The following is a 22001-nucleotide window of genomic DNA, read 5'->3' as shown; positions in this document are numbered from 1 at the left end:
GTTACAAGAGCATTGTGTTGCACATTTGTTTTGTTAAATGTTACATACTTCTAAACTCATCTTTATTATTCCAACTGTGCACTTACCCAACATCCAAGCACTTATCACACCACAAACTTTCAACAAGCCAGCACAGAGAATTGTGAGTGAGGAGTCATCAAAAGTTGAAAAAAGGGTTGTTTTAATTAAATGTTGGCAAAACCACTGAAAACACAGGAAGTAATAACCTAAGAAACCCTACCAAGCTGCATTTCTCTCACTGAAGCAATGTTTGTATGGTAAAAATTATGCAACTCTCCGTGTGACAATCTCGTAACCTTTTCCATATTTTCATTCAAAAATTTCCAAACAACTGAACAAAAAGCAAACTGATTATTCAAACTAGATTCTAAAGAATCCAAAACAATTTGCAGGACTTTTTTGATCGAATGAACAATATCGCAAGCATTGTATTTCTCATAGTCAGTCATGGTCTTTAGAATGCTTGAACTGAGTTGGGATGTTTGAGAGGATCATTGATCTCCCAAAGACGATTAAACTCCTGGATGTAGGGCCTCACCAATTCAGGCTCCATCGTGACAATGAGGTTCTCCATATTCCCCTGCACTGCAGTCAGTGTCCAGTTGAGGGAGCCAGTTATGAGTATGCTGCCGTCCACCAGTGCAAACTTGTGATGCATGTAGACAGAGCCCACATCAGAGCGGACACAGATGCCTGCAGAGAAGGATTAGGTAAGGAACAGTCTAAATCTAAGAGGTGCCTAAACTATGGCCTAGGGGCTAAAAGCAGCCCAGGTGATCATGAACAGTGCGTTTTACTTCAAATGTAAGTCATTCTTATCACATGGTATTGTAATACAGACATATCCTTAATTGTCCAGTCTTATTAGCTACAGTGGTTTAGTAGCTAACTAAATCCGAATTACTCATTATATTCATCACTATAATGAGTACTGCCTGTGGCTCTCTACTTCAAATATGTTTCAATATAGGCTTCCTCTATTTTTCTCATCAATTATTAGCAATATAATAGCAATATAACACAAACTTCTAGTTTATTTGTTATGTATTCAATAGTATTATGGATGTGATGTTGATTTGTTTTTTACTCTACTTATCACAAGAAACATTTTACAGTAGTAATTGGAGAGAAATCAGCCAATAAATGCAGTTGCCAGCTGTTGTTTCTGCAAAGTTTATATAAAATAATTTTTATAAACCTATGAGAGGAAAGAGCAGGGCTGGCACAGGGCTAGTGAGTACATGACTGTGCTACGCTGGAATAATACCAGGTTAACTGTGGACCATTAACCTGGGGCTTGAGTAAACAATTATGTTGGTGTTCGAATACTTACAGCTACTTGAGACTAAAAGCCTGTCTGGAGGAATATTTTGATTGAGAAGAATTCCTCTAAAGTGATATGCTGATGTTTGCAATGTGGAGGCACAGAAACACTTTGCCTGATGAAATCAGCTGTGTGAATGCCAATTTTGTACTTACTTAATTCTTAGTTAAAATTGTTCAGAGGAAGCCATTTCTTAAATTGACTGCACAGTGTGAGGCATGTTACCTAGTATTTTCTTATTTTATAGAGGACACTGACATCCTGTATTTATTCCTTTGGTTAATTTTTATTAACTAGAAATTATTATTCATTATTTGCTGATAAAAAAAATCTAGAGAGAAACAGATAGTTTGATCAAGTATTAGGTCAGTTTTGTTATCGGCTCTGGAAGTCAGTTAGGCCAGTCACTTTCAGTTTTTTCTTTACTGGTCACTGCTGACACTAATCATACTAAAAATTACACAAATCAGTGTTAGTATCAATATCAGGACGGAAAAAGCTGGATGTCCAAATAGATCTTAACCACCTTTCGAAGACCTATTAGTACATAAACCCATTTTACAATATTTCCATTGTACATTATCACTCAGCTGTCCAGGATAAGTTGGATTTCCTGGTTTCTTTGTCTCAAGAAACCACAGTTATCCTCACCTGCCTGGCGGAGGGGCCCAATCTGGGAGCCGGAGATGGCAATGTACTGCTTGTCACTGAGCACACGGATGATCACTCCCTTTTGATGCAGCGCTAGAACAGCCCTGCACAGGTCCATGTTGGAGAAGGAAAAAACACACAGGTCCAGAGATGAGGAGGCAGACAGGATGTGGCGAAGGAGACGAGAGAGGGATGTCTCAACACCATGAGGCAACGCACAGTAACAAGGACTGGAAACGCACAAAACAAGTGTTGGCATGCACAGTGAATATGCCATGTCAGCAGCAAGTGTATCTGAATGTCATGTTTCACCTACTAAGGTAGTGAGGGCCTGAGCAGGTGCTCCACACAACCCAGCTCAGAAGGGAAAAATATGACTTCATTGAGTGTTTTTCTAGCTTTATATCTACGACGAAGCCAGTTGAGCAATTCCACACTAACAGAGGCAGCCAGCACACTGAATCCAATCACCTTCACTGTCCACATAATTTTCCTGTGAATTTATAAGTTTTATTACTCAGGAAATCATACATTTAAATGGAAATATTGTATTGTAGTTCAGGCTTTAGTAGTTAGATTTAATGTAACACAGCTCCTTTATTATATTTAGCAAAACAAAAGTAAAAAACATACGCGACCACTTGGGCACAAGAAACAACAAGAAGCTGTATCAAGAATCAAAAGTAAATTAATTAAATGCATCTAATAGAAGATAAACAAAAAGCACACCTACTGAGTTTCTGTCGCCACCACGCGGGAGGGAAATGCTTTTAATGTCGTCATAATGATTGACGGATCATGTGTCCAATCACAGCCCAGGATTTGCCAAAATACGTCCAATCAAATATCTGCGCTGCCGGGGCTGAGGCGGGTTTGGGATTTCCTTTACTATCAACTCGTGTTTCCTACAACTTAAGGTAAATAATGGTCTTATAAAGTATTTCTCTCACATAATAAGCGCCCCGAAGGATATAATACTTCTGACTGAAGCGTGTAGAGAGGTTTTACTTATTTTCTAGCATGTTTAGCTTGTGGTTTGCTAACTAAACAACAAACATGCTAACACTAGCTCGCTACAAGCTGTTATTCTCACGAATGTTTTCTCTCGTTGAACAGTAAATAATGATCGGGTCTACGCATACTATCCATGACTTATACTTGTCCTTTTTCTTTTGAAGGCTTGCATTTGTCTGTCATGGGTCGCCGAAAGTCCAAAAGAAAGCCTCCTCCTAAGAAAAAAATGACTGGGGACCTGGAGTCTCAGTTCACTTGTCCTTTTTGTAACCACGAGAAGTCATGTGATGTCAAAATGTATGTAACAAAAAGTTTCTCTTGATATTCACAGATTTGTTGAATGTCATTAACTTGTTTTCTCTTGTTTTCAACAGGGAGCGGAGCAGGAATACTGGCATAATCTCCTGTTCAGTCTGCCTGGAGGAGTTCCAAACCCCCATTACATGTATCCTTATATTATCTCCAATTTAAAGGTGAACAATGTTGCTTTTCTGGTTGAGGGACACTCTTTTTTTGTCTCCATGGAGATTTTATTGCCTTGCCTAGAGTACACTGGTTGTCTGGTTTTAGATCCTGCTGAATTTGAACAGAAAGATCAAGAACATTCCTCATAAAACAGCAACATCTCCAAGAAACGAGCAGCTAGCGGACCCTGCACCATAGTGCTTTTTGATAATTTTGAATCTATCTATTGTTTATTAGACAAACATTAAGAGTCTATTTTTTGTGGTTTCAAACTTTTCCCTTAACACACAACACCCAGATCTATCAGAGCCTGTTGATGTTTATAGTGATTGGATTGATGCTTGTGAAGCAGCAAACCAGTAGCCCCTGCTAAAGTCTGTACTGCTGATGAGAGGAAAAGATGGCCATGTCATTTAAGAATCCTGCAAGACTTTGTATTGTTTTATGCCTTCTTTTATATGCAATGGTCACGATTACGCATTGTTTAAAACTACTGTCTTCATTCAAATAGGATAAATTTTTTTCCTATTTAGCTTTAGTAATTATTTGCTTGGGTGTTTCTTAAAACACCATGAGATACATTAAACTTTTAATTTGAATAGTTTGAATGTTACGTTTTGAGATGGTTTGAGCTGTAAATTGTGTGTTTTCTTTTGTAAAATTTTGAGCAATACATTAGGTTTATGACGTAATGCTTAAATAAACAAGATCATCTATTAGTAGTTTTATGAGTTTTAGTCTTATACAATTAGAATGCAAAGTTCCATATATGAAAAAAGGACTTGATATACAGAATAAATGAAGCTTTATATTGTTAAAATTCACATCTCAACCTCAGGTTTGCATATTTTTACCTAAGACTTGACCACATGGTAGCCTACATTTGTTGTATAGAGCATGTTTAGATGGCAGGTTTCACTGCAAAATATGTTTTGGAAATCGATCTCAACAGTTTTTCTTACTGCAAAAAGTCTACAATGTGTATGGATGGCAGAAGCAATAAATATTTTTGTTTTAGAACCTACTTCATCCTTAATTGTGGAAAGATTAAACTATGCAATCATTTTGAGATTGTTTTTGCCAAGAGAGAATGTTTTAAACAGCAATTTTGCATATCTACAGAATATAAATAATGAGATACACATTCAGTCTGAGCAACATTTATGTCGTTTTAATAGATCGACACCAGTTATGGCCTTCAAGTTGACAGATTTGTACCAGTTATGATTTGTGAATCAAATGAAAGCCATTTCTACTTCTCATATCACAGCCTTAACAAATGTGCATTTCATGTAGAACTCTGTAGCTGGCCTTTATTCTAAACTTTCGTACTGCAGTAAGCAGTAATCTACCCTCCCTTGGTAAGCTATTTATGACATGACACATTTTACAGAAGTCCAGTATCCATTCATCCCTGCTGTGAGCCCAGGATGTAGCAGAGCAAAAATGAAAGTAGACAGTGTAGCGGGGCTGTGCAGCGGGCAGAGCTGAGTGATAATAGATGAGATGTGGAGTGCCTGTATGGGCTCTCCACCCAGGAAGAGTGTATGCGTGTACTGCTCTGTGCATTGTGTTTGATGATGGACCCCAGCTGGAGAGGTATTGACGACGCCTTATGAAACATGCTGCAGGATGATTACAATGGAGAATGATTATCACTTAGTGTCTCTTCTGTCTCTGAGCGCCCCCTCCCTGCTCCTGCCCCTCTATTCTGTTCCTAGCTGCGTCTTTCTTCTCTTCCATTCAGCACGCGAGGTCAAGTGTCACTCTGTCTTCGTTGTCAAGGCTGCCAATCACCCACACAGCGAGTGCAAGGCAACTGTTGCCAGGGAAACAGAGCGATTCGGTTGCTAGGCACCTGGAGCTGTGCTCACAATAGTCATTTTGTTGCTTAGAAGCACATACACTCAAGCACAGACAAATACACACAAAATGCCGAAATGGCTGTGCCCATTCAACAAGTTCACACAACAATGATGTGAAATTCAAACACATTACAGTGGCCTAATGAATAGGGGATTTGCTTACACAGCATTAGTAAGTCATGGAAAAGTAAATTATAAGAGCGCAATTTATCATGTACATGTTTCCAGACATGCTAATATATTGCTGAATTTGCACTGAAATGCTGATTTTCTCATTTATAATACTTAGCAATAATGTTAATGTACTGAAAAGGTAAACCATGATTTGCCAGCGCTCTGCTTCCTGATTAATCAGCATCCCCTGACATTCAAGAATTGTAAAGACCCACCCCTTTACTGATCAATAAAAGACATAAACATCCATCATTCTGCCTAAAAATAGTGACTCAAAAAATCAATCAGTCCCTTATTCCCCACAGATGTGGACCCGGTGAACCGTGGTGGAGTGGTACATATGAGCACTTGTGTCTGAAGCGTGTGCAGTTAAAGATCATCAATCTCACATTTGCCTGTAGCATGTGGATGGTGCGAGCCCTGTGCAGTTTATACACTCCTGATGGTGTGTTTGTGAGACGGCGTGACAGCCACTCAGCTGAGCCGACTGCTGAAATGTCAGACCACGGGTGCAAGGCTTGACATGTCCTCATGTGTTACTGTCTCCTGTTGCTGCTACAGGCATCAAACTTTCACACATTTTTAGCCTAATCTGGATAGTCAAAAATAGGGGTGCCACCATAGATGGAACCACTCTGGTACATTGGCTCTAACATTTACAAGACAGAAAATCGGATAACGCCTGATGAAAACAGCCAGTATTGTGACCAAAGTAAGAAATTTGACTTCTGTTCAATGTGAAGAAAAAGTCTAGAGTGTGAAGGGGCATGAAAGGCTCTCATCAACTGATAAGATTATAAGCTCACTTGTGACTGACAAGAGTATGTAATCAAAAGGGCTTTGAATTAGTAATGTCTGCACTTGAAGATTTTGTTGTTAAGCTCCCTGAACTAAAACCCTGGCTATAGCTCGAGACCCCAATTTAGTTTTTTCTCGTGGTAGAGCTCCTGCAGGAGAGCTCAGCACCAAATTCATTTCCAGCCAAGGTGCAAAGAGTGACACGCTTGATAAACCATGAGCAATAAAACCTTTTCAGCAACTGCGGTTTATTTCACCACCTGCTAGCCACAAGTGTGTTTCGACAAAAGCTTTCCAAGTTAACTTCATACAGTTAGTTTATGCTATTTAATTAACTGGCAATGTCGTTCCAGTGTGGGCGTGTGATCTGATCTCACGCCAGTCTAGATCAGTGGACAGCGCCTCCACTCAACTACGCGTATTCTCAAGCAATAACATCCACATCTGTATTATCAACCCAAGAATACCCGTGGTCGAGACTGGAGCAGTGAGGCTGGCCTCCTCTTCCCATCTGTTTCTTCCTCTTTTCTCTGTAGCTCATTCTCTCCTTTTCAGCAAATATCCTTTCAGCTCTCCCCACAAGATTGCCATGTGCAGGGAGGAGGTCTTTGCGGACATTTCTTTTAAGAACAGCACCTAGAAGAGGAACAAGAGAGAGAGAGGAAAAGAGAGAGAGAGAGAGGGAGTGAGAGAAATAGACAAGAAAGAAACTCATATTTACCCTTGAATCACAATGCAGCTGAATTGCCTCCACACATATTTCACACGTGCATTCCGGTCCCATCACGGAACACATTGTGGGACTAATTGCCTTATTGAAAGTGTTAAAGAACGCAATGTACGCCCACACTGGCAGACTGCTATGCGTGCTTACCTGAACTGAGCCGAGTAAACATATCACGCTGCCAAACGCCAAGTAGTCCCTTTGCTCTCAGTGGTATCAAGCATGCGTTTAGCTGGAGAGCTGAGGGAGAGGCCCAGTTCACCAATTATCAAAAAGGTGTCCGTGTGTGTTACAAGCGTTCAGAGGGGAGAGAGAGATTACCAAACAGATGTTCAGCTTTCACCTCCGTCCACCCCCTCCCTCCCTGTCTTCTTTGCCTATTCAACATGATCTTTTTTTTTTTTTTTTTTTTTCAAATTCTCACTATCTTTGTCTCCTCCACTATCCTTCACCACTCTCTCCGGCTGAAAGACTCCCTGGTTCTCCTCCTCCTCCTCCTCCTCTTCAGCACACAGACTTCTTTCTGTCTTCTTCTGTCCATCCCACGGAGAATAAGCCTTGGCTCTTCCCTATCCACACTTGCCAATTAGAGACACAGTAGTTGTCAATCAGCAGTGAAGCAGAACACTGAGAGTTATTGGGGGAGAAAAACAGAGGTGTTAAAGAAACGAATAAGTGGGGTTAGTATACAGGAAGAGGATCAGCACCATAGACAGCTCCCTTTGGGCAACTCCTCCTTCCTAGTTTTCGTGCTTTTAACCTTTCCATTCTAATCATGGCAATCCCTCTGCTCTCCTTTCTGCCTCCCCTTAGCCCTGTGTTTAACCTTCTCCCCGGCTTGTTTATCTACCCAAACGCTCTAACCTATCAAAGCCAGCCACAATCACAATCCTCTTCTCTTTCAAACTGTCACTGTTAAAGCCAAAAATGGAGAAACATAGACAACGCAATCACACAAGACCCTTGCACTTCATCTGGCTCATTACCTATATATTTCTTTGAGTAGTCCCTCCAATCCTCAACTGTCCGTGTCTGTGGCAGCGTTGATGACGGGAACCCATGTGGACATGTCTTCTGTTCTCGCCACGAGCTGTGAAGAGATGTAGGTAGGTGTCAGAGATCCAGGATAAAAATACATCCTTCTATTGGACTCTTCGCGATACAACACAGGAGTGGACCCATGTCTGTTTTATGTCACCAAAATGTCTCAGTCTAATTTAAAGCCGTGTTTCAGAAAAGTGTCTATGGCGGGTTGAAGGTATGAGATTTGAGTCTAGAGTCGAGAGATAGTATGGATGGGTGGGGTAGTGTGAGGATATGAAATTTATGGTGAAAACACAAATCCTTGCTTTGCTAATAAAATACACTTTATTTAGTTGCTGACTATGACCCTGGAAAATGTGAGTGCTGTGCCTACTACAGTGCATTTTGAAGATAATAAAAGAAAATTTATAAGAGAGGATATTTTCAAGTTTTTTGTTAGTTTTTCAATCCTCATCCAGTACCTCTGTGAGTCAGAACATGGGCATGTTGTGATGACAAATGTCAAAGTGTTCTTCCAATTGTGTTTACTGTCGTCATTTATTGGGTTGTGTATTTATCTCGTGTACAGCTTGTTCTCTTATGTTGTCCTTTGTTGATTATGATTTACATTCACAGGTCAAAATTAAATTAAATTTCAGTTGTTCTTAAGTTACGACCAGCCATTTAATTTTCCTTTGCTGTGAGCGCTGCAGCAAATGATCTGCCACAATTGGATTTTACACTGGATGCCCTTCCAGACACATACTACTTTAGTCTGGGAGTACACTGGCTTTGTTACACTATAAAACGTAAGTGAGTACAAGGCAAACTAAGATGTCTATATGTGTCTGTATCTGTCTGGACAATATTGTGATAAAAAATTGAACAGTCTCATTGTCGATTTGCTATTCTGGTAATGTTGTCATATCGTGATTCACCATTTCTCTGTTTTATGCAGCTCTGCGCTCATATTACATATTTACTTTTCCCCACCCTCTCCTCCTATTGGTCCTGCTCTGTCATGCTCTGAGCGAGGGACAGGTGGATTAAACCAATCACAGAGAAACGTGAACTATGTGATGAAGCAGATTACTTACGTTTCCCCTTTAAAAGCTATAAAGATAATAAAGATTCTGAGTGTACATGAATTGTGATAAAATCGAAATTGTAATCTAGCTGTAAAAAAAAGATATTAATTTTTTGTCATATCACCCACCTCTACTTTTATGGTTGACAGGAAGCTGGATTCAGATATTGAACCTCAGACAATGGCGCACTAAACTGCAGTACTTCCACATTTAACGGTCAAACTATCTTTACCACCGTATTCTTGTCATTTGCACATGGATTTTTATAGACCCCCAGACATCACAATGAGGGTTAAAGACATCTGGTTTGCATTTATAAGAAAATCCATTTCCTGAATAGACTTGATTGAAGGCAAACTGGCTCCATCTGGGAGGCCTAATGAAAGAAAATCGGTCTGTGTTTCATATTTACGTCTGATACCAGCAGCCTTATCAACCTTTCTAATGCACCTGACCAGGGAGAAGAGACAAAAAAATCACAAGTGGCTGCGCCCGAGGCAAAGACAAGACAGAGCAGAGCTGGAGACAGGCAGACAGCGGAAGGAAGCTGCTGCACATTACTGCTTAATTGCTTGGAACTAAAAGGCTCTGTTATGACCATGTTTATGCTTAAGCCTGCAATACTAAATCTCTCCTCTCATTTTTACCTGGATGAAGAGAATGACTTCACTAATGCAACTAAAGCAGCCCAAGATGAGAAGACATGACTAATATTTGAACTTTGAAACTTAAAGGTGCACTGTGTTTTCAGTTGGGGATCTGTCACCTGCTTGTTTCTATGGATATGTCATTAATCTGTCTGGAATGTTCCACAGTGTGACAATAAACAGCTCTACGTTATATTTATTCAATTACAGGTGGTTTTAAAGCTCAAAAATACCTAGAAAAACAAGCATTCTGATAGTGAGTGTGGTCGCCTCTCCACAGATCCGACCTGTAACTTGGTCTAGGTTGGTCTCCATGAAGAACGAAAGGTTTAACACCATACTGTGAAACATTCCAGACAAAGCAATAACATATCTAAGGATTTGACGTACTCTCCATCGGAAAAGTTCCATAATGTACCTTTAACGGACACTTCTGATGATCTGATTGGGCCTTAAACTGTCTGCTGGTGCTGTAGCCCTAATAAGACCACAGCCTTCGCCAATGTAAAACTACACATAAGCAGCAGCACCTGTCTTCTACGTGACAGGCCTGAGTATTAAGCTTTCTTTGTTTGTAAATACATCCGCTGCTCACAGTGACAGGGCCAGCTCAGAAAGGCCAGTGTGGATTGAATCTTTAACCCTTTGCGTGCAGATAGTGTAGTGTGTGGCTTTCTCTTTTGGCACGTTACAAAGGAGGCAGGCGTGCTGACATGCCGTGTGTTGAACGTGAAGACGCCTGCAGGTGCACTCCTCAAGTCCTTTAGGCACCTGAGTGTGATTCTGGGGACCAACCTGTTTCACTGTTCATCAAACCAGAGCCAGCAGCAGCAGCAGCAGCCATACGGAGATCTCACAGGCATGCAGTGTCATGAACCCGCTCACATGTTCAACTCTTACACTTTAGGGGAAATTAACACAATAATAAACACCACAACAGTAGGGTAAAGTAATGCAAGCGACTGCATGGCTGCTCTCAAAAATGGGATAGCCGTTTTTCTTCGGTAAAAATGTAAAATGATATAAAACTCACCGTTGCGCCTGTTGTGAAATTCTGTCCAGTGAAGATGCTACACACAGCTCCAGTGTAAGAAGAGACTGTGCCGTACAGGGAAACGCCCCCCCTCCCCGCGATTCCTTTCTCTCGCGCGCGTCTCCTGCTGCTCGTGGGGAATCACAGAACCACTCCTTGTTTTTTCCATTAGCTCCGAGGGAAGGATGGAGCGATGCAGCAGCGCCCGTGCAACTGGGCTGCAACCTCTCACCTCTCCCCCTCTGTCTCTCTCTCCTCTTCGTCGCTAGAGAGCGTGCCCTACGGTGCTGTTGTTCTCAAGCTGCGGTGCGCGGACCTCGCAGTGTCCAGCCAGGAGCCACTTCAGACTGTAGCTGAATTACAATAAAATGTATTTTTATGTGTGTTTGGGGATTGCTAAAATAAATTAGACCCAAACAATAGAAACAAAATATTAATAGAGAGACTGATTAACTTAAAAATACCAAATTATGCTTCAAGAATATTCAAATAAACCAAATAAAATCATAGAGTAAACATAGAGCCGGAGGAAGACATTTACATCAGTTTGACTATTTAATTTAGATGCCTGCAGGCAATAAACCTGTGCACCCTCTCATGTTTTCATTAAATATGCATGTTTTTTAGCTCCATAAAAACTACTCAAAGTCAATGGAGAGCCCAGTGTTGCCATGGTGTTTGCGTCTGTTATGACCGCTGTAGTATAATTACAACGTGGAAAAGATATATCAGACATTACATATTTATTAGGATAGTCCCTGTGAGGGTCTTTGTGCTCCCTGCCTCCTCTGCTACCCACGTTTATAATGGGGATGGACAGGACTGTAAAATACAATGCAACTCAGTGCAATAGCCATGCAAGAAATCACCCCTACCTCTGCTCAGCCCCAGCTCTATAAGACTTTAATGCTATTACCATATAACAGTGAGCCATCCCATCTCCAAACCAAATCTTCATGTGGTAGTTTGTGGTGCCTGTAATGCGCTTACGCCACACCACTAAATCACATTATAATGGACAAAACCTTTTCAGGAACATTTCCAGGACTATGATCTTAATAATAAAGGCCCTTGTTAATTGTTTTATATGCATTCACTTGCTAATTTCCTCTGCTCTAAAACATTCATGAAGCATAATTATAATAATAAATGTGGTATTGTTTGTGTTGGGGTCTACTGTAGAGCTAATAAAGAGCGTGCAGTGCTATAGAGGCTCAAGTTGGTAATTAGTGGGAAGTCTAAAGGTTTTCAGGGCTTGCATGTGTCCAGTGGGGGTTTGTTGACACTCGTCAGTCTGTCTCTTGTCGTTTCTTTGTCCAATCCAATTCCATACAGTGACTATGCAGAAATAGATGGATGAAGTACTCAATTTTGTTACTTAAGGAAAAGTACAGATACAGGGGCAAAAGATTACTCAAGTAAAACTAAAACTATCACATGAAAAATAAATAAAACTACTGAAATAGCTGTTTAAAAATGTGCTTTAAGAGTACAAAGTAAAAGGGTTTTGCAGAGATTTTTAAAACAAATAAAGCATCAAATGTAATGGTTATGATAAAGAATTCAGTTGTGATTTAAGTGATTTCTTTTTTTTTTTTAAGCTCTTTGTGTTTTTGTGTAGTTGGTTTGCTCACAGTTAGGATATTAACTCAAATTAAATGAGCAAAGAAAAGAAAAGCAGTGTTGACTTTTCAATCCAGAGCTAAAATGTAGTGTAACAAAAGGACAGATACCTGCTCTCAAATGTAGTGAAGTATAAGTAAAAAAACATCCAATGTAAAACTGACTTAAGTAAAGAACAGATACCTAAAAATTGTCTTCAGTATTGTACTTTTACTTTTGTACTTCGTTAAGTTCCACCGCTAAGGCATGCTGGGAAATGCATTGGTTCAGTCATGGTGTTTTGGTTGTGAATTTCAGCACTCACTCAGTCAGAAAACAGCTGTGGATTCTCTGAGTGCTGTCCACACACACTGTTAATGGGTTTGTAATTGTCCGAGACAGACCAGAGAGCATAATCAGGGGACTGCACCAATATTTGTAATTTACAGTGACAGGCAGTATATTTTTACTAGCCCGGGGTGGAAAATGATAAAACACACTCTTTAGTCTGTACTCTCCTGTATGGAAAGAGTAAAGGGTTTAATTTCTTGATTCAAATGTAAAATGGTGTTCAGTTTGATTGCTTTATTGGCTTGCTGCATGTTCTTTTCATTACTGGGTGGGTTTCGGTGGGTGTTTTCCCTGTTCAACATCAATACGCACAATAAAGACTAATGCAGGAGACGTGATTCAGGGTTAAGATCAGGAGAGGGGTCCGTTGCATTTACAGTGCTCCCAACAGAACAACTGAAAATATGTCAAACTAGTTAAGACACATAACTCAGAACTGCAAGAAATAATAATTATACCTAAATGTTTAAAGGGTCTATATTACACTGTTTTCTGATCTATGTTATAATGCTGTTTCCTCATCACAAATCTGGAGTTAAATTATGTTTCATTCACACATGTTTAACACACAAATCCTGTTTATTTAGGCTGTTCTTTTCTCAGTTCAGACAAGTTGAGTAATCATTTTTACGCTGTCTGTATCTCAAAAACTCAAAACACTCTGCTCCACCTTGTGATGTAGTAATACAAGAAGTGCTCCACTGTGATTTTTAAACTCCATACACCTTAACTAGAATCATTTGGATTATTTCAGTCCTGCCAATTTCTACTACACTAAAGGTAAAACGTAGCTGTTAACTTGAAACTACTACTACATGACACAAGGTGGAGCAGAGCATTTTGAGCTTTTGAGATGCAGACAGCGTAAAAACAATTACTCAAACTTGTCTGAATGAAACAAACCACAACTCTGGATATGTTTTTGATGAGGTAACATATTCTAATGTGACTTAGAGCTCACAATAATCTATTTTGTGTAATATAAGAGCTTTAATTGTAGCTTTAACAGTTTGTAGGCCTAAAAACAATAGATATGTAGCCTTTAAAGGTGCACTCTGTAACGTTCCAGGTGAGGGTTTGCAACCTGTTTGTCTTCGTGGAGATGTTAATTTTTTGGTTTAAATTGTCCAGAGTATGCTTTAAACTAATCTGGCTTACATTTATTCAACTATGGATTTAACTGCTCAAAATATCTTTAAAAAAAAACATGTATTCTTACAGTGAGTGGTGTCACCTCTCCACAAATTTGTAATTTATTTATTTTTTTAAGTGACAACCATGTGATTATGTAAAGACACAATAAGTTTTTTGAACTTCATCCTACTCCTTCTGAACACCAAGTCCCAAATATGTATATGTACATATTAGAGGTGTAACAATATAAGTCACACAATACAATATCGTCAAGGTATGAACCTCATGGTACGATATTTATTGCAATATTGTGGGAAAACGTACAATATGGTGGGGAGGCTCATGATTAGGGATGTAACAATATCCAAATCCCTCGGTATGATATTTTCAAGATATATATCTCATGATACAATATTTATTACGATATTTTGTGAAGGCTAACTTCTTCTGCTTCTTGTAGTCTGCACTGAAATGGAGCAAAGGATCATGGTCTGTGTAGTTCTCTTTTTTTTTTTTAGCTATTGCTGCACCATAACTCTTAATTTAATCGAAGAGATTTGTAATTCGATATATTGTGATAGTCCACGATATTATTGTGACAACTTTGACGATACGATATCACGATATTTCAGTTTTTGTTACATCCCTATCATTTTTTTTTTATTGTCGTTGATTTTGTTGTACCTTGCTCAAACAAATGGAATGAATGAATGAATGAATGAATCTGTAACTTGTCTTGCAAGTCTCCATGGAGATTCATAAGGTTATGGTCATACTGTGGAACATTCCTGGCACATCTCCATAGAGACAAGCAAGTAACGAACCTCCTAATAGAAAACTATTGCACCTTCACAAGACATTTAGAAGTTGAAACATCAGCATCAGAAAACAAAACAAAATTCAATCACAGTAAAATATAAACTATAATAAAATGAAAGCATGCATACAATCAGATGTTGACTGAATATAAATACACAATATACAGTGTGGACAGAACAACAGAGCAACACCAATATACTCTTCCCATTGGATCTTAACTTCACCTGATTCAACCTGGAGTAGCCCTCTCCTCTCAGCTGTCAGATTCTTGCATAATTGTGTAGCTGCCAGCCAGGGCTCTCCCCGGGTCTGACATCCTCTATTATAAAATTAATGTATCTTCTCCTCTCTGGTCTGTGTAGTAGAGAGAATAACTCCTGTCTGAGGCACTATGATTTAAGTCGAAAGCCATTAGAATAACGCACGTAAATAATTAAATTGAGTGTTTTTTGCTCTTTAAAATGTCAGTGATTCACGGCCTAATTGGAGTGGAAGGATGCTTAAAGTGCGCGGTAGTCTGTTGGTATAAGGGAAAGGGTGAGAGGAGGAAGAGGAAGAAGAGGAGGGAGAGGGGTCTGTGGCAATCAGAATGTGTGTGTCAGTGTTAACAAGAGAGACAAATAGGACACAGAAAACACAGGAGAGAGAGAGTGAGAGAGGCAGAGAAGCAGGTGCATCGCTAATGGCTTTTTAAAAAGGTTACAGCGTAGAGCTCTTCTTTTCTAATGGGGCTCCGGCTGCGCTTGAGAAGCAATTTCCGGAAAAGATAATGTTGTTGAGAAAGAGCACGTAATTCTCCGTTTGAGTGCGCATGAGTCAGTGCGGTTTGCGCGTGCCTTGTCATTAACAAGACTGAAAAACGCAAAAAGCACCACAAAGAGGGGGCGGAGTGAGTGGCCAATTAGCAGAGAGAGAGAGAGGAACAATGGGATTAATAAAGTACATTATGCTACTTCAGATTTTGACAATAACATTACATTTCTGTAAACGTATTTTTAAAGTATTAGAATTACTACAACATAATGAAAAGTATTAGACTCGGAGCGGGTATTTAGATCATTACATGGTCAATGCCGCCATCTTGTGTTCATTGTTGCGCACTGCATCCGTTTGTATCACTGTAAAGGCATGTTTCGTGTCGGTTCTTGTGTTACTAAAATAGATCTAAATGCAAGTAAAATTACAATTTACATACTTTTGGAATATATATTTTGCAGAATACATTATAAAACACATTTACTAGATCACAGGTTAGTGTTTTTTATTGGTGTGTGCTGTGTGTAATCTCCACTGTGAGGTAAATGTGCACTGTGTAACTTTTCTGGTGGAGGCTTGGAGATGTTATCGCTTTGCCTAGAATGTACCATAGTGTGACATGAAACACATCTATCTCCATGAAAACAAGCAGGTGACTCCACTAGACCAAGTTACAAGTCAGATCTGTAAAGGGGCGCCACTGACACAAAAAAATACATGTGTTTCTAGGCATTTTTCTCAGGAATAAATACAACTGTAATTGATTAAATGCAAGGTGGTGACATTTAATGCCATGATGAGAAATATTCCAGGCAAAGTAATATCTCATGGTAGAAAACCTCCACACTCTGGTCTTTTCAGTCAGTTATATGTTGAGCTGATTCGATATACATTTAATTATTTTAGGCTTGCCTGTTGTATATATTGTAATTTTAGATGTAACCCTTCCAACATTGCTATTGCATGAAGCCAGTGATGAGAAAGGCATGTCAGAGAAGAACTGTAATTAATAACAAAAACAAGTCAACAGAAAAAGTGTTAATTGTGATTTATTTTGCCAAGTAAATACAAAACAGATATTTAACCATGAAAATAACAACATAGTTAAACTGAAGATAATCTCTGAGCTGTAATGAACTGGCTCTGCTAAAACAGGCCCTGACAGGGGTTCTCAGAGGGCCTGCAGTCACACAATCACCAGTGTGTAATTATAGCAGCTACTTTTGACACTTTAACTAAGGAAACAGATTGGCAAATTAACAGTTACACTCCCATACTGTGAACTCATCATTACAAACACACCACTCTCCATAAGCGCACGCAGTCAAACACATAAAATCATAGTGAGAACTTCACATTGTCATCATCTTATTGTTAAACCTCTTGGTCTTGAGTAGACAACTGTGCTGTTTCCTGTACCCTGCATTCCATTATGCAGTAATCCTCTATATGACCACAATACGACCATTCAGGTATAGCGTTATGTATTTCATGTACAAGACTCATTGTACTGTGAATATATTATGTAAAGAAACCTATAAAATGTACACTATACAACGCTCCAAGCTCTGCCTGAAACTGAAAGAAAGAGTATGAGAGTCCAGTTACATCTATAACAAATTATAGAAAAAGCCTATTTATGTAACAATGTAAATGAGCAACTTCATTTGGATAAAAGTAAAAAATGTTAGGGATATATTATAAAATGCATCCTAAAACAGAAAACTACACTTGGGACAGTATGGTAAGTGAACTGTGTTTACTTAACAGTGGACAAGGACAAAGACACCTATAATATCTGAGATCAAAGTTTGTTGTTCAGTTGATACAAACCTGGTGTATTTCACTTCAGCAGCGAATAAACCTGTGCCACAAAAAAGTGGTATATTCATCTCTCTCATATACATAAATATTTGAATCAATTTACACAACAGCAAAAGATTCATCCACATCTCAAATGGGATACAACTGTTTGCTGTACTCCAGTGGTTCATCTGTGCTTTACTCTACCAAAGTGCTCTTTTGTCAGTTTTCAGGAAAACAGTCCCATTATCTTCAGTGGTACCTGCTTTGATAATACAAGGGTCTGTTAGATTGATTCCACATTATGGTCCTGAGTTACAAAGTCTTTTGAGGTGAGCCAGTTGTGAGATGTTATTCGGCTCAGCTCCGTTGAGATTTAATTCAATGTTTTAACAGGTTGTCACCAGTTGATAATTCAAAGCCTTAGTAGAAAAGGACTAGAAAGAGACACAGTATTGCTTCATAACTTCGGCTTGGACGAGCCTTCACCTGGTCGTATAAACAGAGGCTCAGGGTGATGCGATGTCTGTATCCTTAAGTTTCACAGTTTGCCTCTTTAGTTTTGGGGTTTCTTTAGTCTCTTTAGTCTTGGGGTAAATGCTCACACCATAGTGGACTTGACTCGTCTCAGAGGGTGTCGTCCTTCGGGGTGGGCGGGGCATGGGTGGGGGCACTCGATGGGCAGGTCTAGACTGCGCTGGTGAGGCAACGTCTTGAGGGAAGAAGCACGTCGGGGGGGGCGGGGCTCGGGTTTGGCTGAGGGTCATGTGATCTCAGAATACGGTAACCCTGGAGCCTACAACACAGACATTATCAGCAAAGACATTTAACTTAAATATTTCTAAACTGTTTGAAACCTATGTGGACAAAATGGACAACACATGACACACAACAGGCAAATGATGAGGACAAAAATATACAGTTAGTTTACCTAATAGTACAGTCTATGTAGTCTGTCCAGTTTTTCATATGGCATCCCTCCCCTTACCTGGAGGCCACTTAACTTTTCGAGTGGACTCTCCACACGGGGCAGACTGAGGAGGGGGATCCCAGTTGGGGGCTCTGGTCTCTGCGGAGCTGGTGTGGCTTGCGACGCCGTCTGAGTCTGCTTAAAGTAGTTGATCACACATGACACCTGGTGGACAGAGGTGAAATAACAATAAAAAGCCTAGAATAAGAACACTATGTCTTTTGGTTGATCTAATTTACCAAAAACGCCGCAATGGCCCCTCCAGTTATAAATCCAGCCAGGACGTCGTTCCAGTGATTTCTGTGCTCAGTGACCCTTACGACCCCCACAAGAACAGCCAGCGACAGTAGCACCAAACACAGCGTAGGCTTGGAGAGGCGAGTTCCCTTGGTCCGAAAAGCCAGAGTCACATACATCTAAAAATATAACCTTGTGTCAGTCATTTAAAGAAAGTCATAATAGTATTTTTCTGTGGGGAGCTCATTCACCAACAGGCTTCAACAGCTCCGCTCAAACAGTGAGAGATACAGGACTACACTGATTCATACCGTACTCCCTACAACTGTACAACAATTCACCTTTATGTAACAGATAATACTCCCTACAACTGTACAACAATTCACCTTTATGTAACAGATAATACTCCCTACAACTGTACAACAATTCACCTTTATGTAACAGATAATACTCCCTACAACTGTACAACAATTCACCTTATGTAACAGATAATACTCCCTACAACTGTACAACAATTCACCTTTATGTAACAGCTAATACTCCCTACAACTGTACAACAATTCACCTTTATGTAACAGATAATACTCCCTACAGCTGTACAACAACTCACCTTTATGTAACAGATAATACTCCCTACAACTGTACAACAACTCACCTTTATGTAACAGATAATACTCCCTACAACTGTATAACAACTCACCTTTATGTAACAGATAATACTCCCTACAGCTGTACAACAACTCACCTTTATATAACAGATAATACTCCCTACAACTGTACAACAATTCACCTTTATGTAACAGATAATACTCCCTACAACTGTACAACAACTCACCTTATGTAACAGATAATACTCCCTACAGCTGTACAACAACTCACCTTTATGTAACAGATAATACTCCCTACAGCTGTACAACAACTCACCTTTATGTAACAGATAATACTCCCTACAACTGTACAACAACTCACCTTTATGTAACAGATAATACTCCCTACAGCTGTACAACAACTCACTTTATGTAACAGATAATACTCCCTACAGCTGTACAACAACTCACCTTTATATAACAGATAATACTCCCTACAATTGTACAACAATTCACCTTTATGTAACAGCTAATACTCCCTACAATTGTACAACAATTCACTGTTATGTAACAGATAATACTCCCTACAACTGTACAACAATTCACCTTTATGTAACAGATAATACTCCCTACAGCTGTACAACAACTCACCTTTATGTAACAGATAATACTCCCTACAGCTGTACAACAACTCACCTTTATATAACAGATAATACTCCCTACAACTGTACAACAATTCACTCTTATGTAACAGATAATACTCCCTACAACTGTACAACAATTCACTCTTATGTAACAGATAATACTCCCTACAGCTGTACAACAACTCACCTTTATGTAACAGATAATACTCCCTACAACTGTACAACAACTCACCTTTATATAACAGATAATACTCCCTACAACTGTATAACAACTCACCTTTATATAACAGATAATACTCCCTACAACTGTACAACAATTCACTCTTATGTAACAGATAATACTCCCTACAACTGTACAACAATTCACTCTTATGTAACAGATAATACTCCCTACAGCTGTACAACAACTCACCTTTATGTAACAGATAATACTCCCTACAACTGTACAACAACAAACAGTACTACTTTATAACAGATAATACTCCCTAAACTGTACAACAATTCACTCTTGTATAATACTCCCTACAACTGTACACAATTCACTCTTATGTAACAGATAATACTCCCTACAGCTGTACAACAACTCACTTTTATGTAACAGATAATACTCCCTACAGCTGTACAACAACTCACTTTTATGTAACAGATAATACTCCCTACAGCTGTACAACAATTCACTCTTATGTAACAGTGTATATAATTATGCCTTATTTGACATCAGGCTCTTTCTGCTACTTCTTTAGAATTATTATTACCATTTATATTTTTTCTTTTTGTTATTATATTATATTGTGATGTGTGAGCTACTGTGTCCAAATAATTTCATTTGTGGATCAATAAAGTTTGTCTAAGTCTGAGTTTACTTACTACTGTGTAAATGGCCGAGTAGAAGCTGAGCGCTGCGTCTTTGGAGGGGAAGGACTTGCGTGCAGATGCCACCAGGTAGGGGTTGCCAGTGCACGCCCGTCGCTCGCTGATATACTGCAGAGGAGACTGGCAACCCAGAGCTGTGTAATTCGGCCTACAGGTGGTCAGGAAGTGCGGCGTTTGATTTCCTGTTACCACTTGACCTGCATTTGCAAAGATGGTAGTGGTGAAAAGGCCAAAGGAGTAGACACCTGGAGAAGAGGAGGTGTGATTAGTAAAATGGAGAAAACATGTTCAATCAGAATTTAAAGGCACGTTAAGTAACTATTCTGGTGGATGGTCTGCCACCCACTTGTTGCCATGTTATTAATTTTACTGAAATAACTTCCCAACTATGGCATTAAACATTTACAAATGACCACTCCTGTTATTGGCACAACTACTGTGAAGAGTCGAGCCAATTCATAGTAGAAAGGCACGTTTTTCAAGGTAATACAAACACATGTACATAAATAAATGCAAGTCAGTCAAGTTTAATGTCATACTGTGGGATATTCTTGACAAAGCAACTTCTCCATGGTGAGAAGCAGATGTTTACCTCTTTTAAAGGTGCATAGTGCACCTTTAAAAGATGAATAAATAATGCTGTTATTAATGATGTTATATGAAATTAACAAAATCCAGCTTCTAGTTAATTAAAATGAATTTGATGTGATGATTTTAGTTCATGTCTGTTACGCTATGATTATGAAACATGTTTTAGGGGAGATGGTCTTATAAAACTATAATTGGACTTCTTACTCTCTTCTGCATTTCATCATTTGTTTTCTATCTGTTTGCAATGTTTTTACTGTATGTACAAATAAAACCTAATCTCATCTAATTTTACATGTTTCCTTAAAAGCAAATGAAAGATCACACTATATAAGGCAAAATGGACAATAACAGTGACAGTAACATAATTGCAAAATATAATAACTGAAGAAATCTAAATGCATTTTGCTACTTCTCCCTATTTCAATTAAAAAAAAAAAACAGTACCACATTTTCTTTATCTTTAATGTGTAGTTTGTCTAACTTCATGAAGCCAACACTGCAATGCACATTTTCTCTTCAATAATGGCGACCAACCCAGTTTAAGTTTGCCTGAATGTGATTGGATCCCGTGTGTTGAAAAAAGAGACAAATTAATAATAAAAATATGAATACATTATACAAATACAAATTCATTTCATTTTAAATAATATGGTATTCCTAAATTATTGATTCTAACAATTGACAGAGTGAAATTAGCCCACATGAGAGCTAACTAAAAATGTCTTTTTGTCTCTCACTCTAACCATAGCTTAGTGTCTGGTTTAATTAGTTATGACTATAGTGGCATGATGTAGAGTAGGATATCTG

At 39.1% G+C, this 22001-nt stretch overlaps 3 protein-coding genes across 4 annotated transcripts in view; 1 reads left to right on the top strand and 2 right to left on the bottom strand.

Annotated features, from left to right (window-relative positions):
- Positions 1-182: 182 nt before the first annotated feature.
- On the bottom strand, positions 183-3176 carry pld6 (phospholipase D family, member 6). Of its 2 annotated transcripts, none has more exons than XM_020938480.2 (4): positions 2726-3176; positions 2313-2489; positions 1997-2226; positions 183-714 (listed from the first exon to the last, which is right to left on the bottom strand). In XM_020938480.2, the coding sequence occupies exons 2-4, from the start codon at positions 2480-2482 to the stop codon at positions 476-478; spliced, it is 639 nt and encodes a 212-aa protein (XP_020794139.1). In that variant the 5' UTR covers positions 2483-2489; positions 2726-3176; the 3' UTR covers positions 183-475. The 2 variants fall into 2 exon arrangements, with proteins under 2 accessions (XP_020794139.1, XP_055014728.1); XM_055158753.1 differs by having other exon boundaries at positions 2730-3176.
- A 4-nt stretch (positions 3177-3180) lies between these two features.
- On the top strand, positions 3181-4495 carry LOC110172659 (transcription elongation factor 1 homolog). Its single transcript, XM_020938566.2, has 3 exons — positions 3181-3307; positions 3385-3455; positions 3774-4495. The coding sequence occupies exons 1-3, from the start codon at positions 3192-3194 to the stop codon at positions 3836-3838; spliced, it is 252 nt and encodes an 83-aa protein (XP_020794225.1). The 5' UTR covers positions 3181-3191; the 3' UTR covers positions 3839-4495.
- A 12027-nt stretch (positions 4496-16522) lies between these two features.
- The window catches only part of plppr2b (phospholipid phosphatase related 2b), a 44905-nt gene continuing 39426 nt past the window's right edge, over positions 16523-22001 (bottom strand). Inside the window, exons 7-10 of the mRNA XM_020938561.2 lie at positions 20598-20848; positions 18502-18678; positions 18281-18427; positions 16523-18088 (exon numbers count right to left, since the gene is read on the bottom strand). Of these exons, the coding sequence (XP_020794220.1) occupies positions 18056-18088; positions 18281-18427; positions 18502-18678; positions 20598-20848 (608 nt within the window). The 3' untranslated portion in view covers positions 16523-18055. The remainder of the gene's footprint in view (positions 18089-18280; positions 18428-18501; positions 18679-20597; positions 20849-22001) is intronic.

The sequence above is a fragment of the Boleophthalmus pectinirostris genome, unplaced genomic scaffold, assembly GCF_026225935.1.
Source record: "Boleophthalmus pectinirostris isolate CB_2022bp ecotype Guang Dong unplaced genomic scaffold, ASM2622593v1 HiC_scaffold_22, whole genome shotgun sequence".
NCBI lineage: Eukaryota > Metazoa > Chordata > Actinopteri > Gobiiformes > Gobiidae > Boleophthalmus > Boleophthalmus pectinirostris.
This window is presented reverse-complemented; position numbering and strand designations above follow the sequence as displayed.

What these genes read in the sequence shown, in the direction of transcription:
- pld6 (XM_055158753.1), bottom strand. Translation starts at nt 2,779, where the DNA reads ATGACGACATTAAAAGCATTTCCCTCCCGCGTGGTGGCGACAGAAACT. An exon ending in GTGGTGGCGACAGAAACTCA is followed by an intron (nt 2,490 to 2,729) that starts GTAGGTGTGCTT and finishes ATAAATTCACAG; the next exon opens with GAAAATTATGTGGACAGTGA. An exon ending in TGGGCCCCTCCGCCAGGCAG is followed by an intron (nt 715 to 1,996) that starts GTGAGGATAACT and finishes CCTTCTCTGCAG; the next exon opens with GCATCTGTGTCCGCTCTGAT.
- LOC110172659 (XM_020938566.2), top strand. Translation starts at nt 3,192, where the DNA reads ATGGGTCGCCGAAAGTCCAAAAGAAAGCCTCCTCCTAAGAAAAAAATG. An exon ending in AAGTCATGTGATGTCAAAAT is followed by an intron (nt 3,308 to 3,384) that starts GTATGTAACAAA and finishes TGTTTTCAACAG; the next exon opens with GGAGCGGAGCAGGAATACTG. An exon ending in GTTCCAAACCCCCATTACAT is followed by an intron (nt 3,456 to 3,773) that starts GTATCCTTATAT and finishes CACAACACCCAG; the next exon opens with ATCTATCAGAGCCTGTTGAT.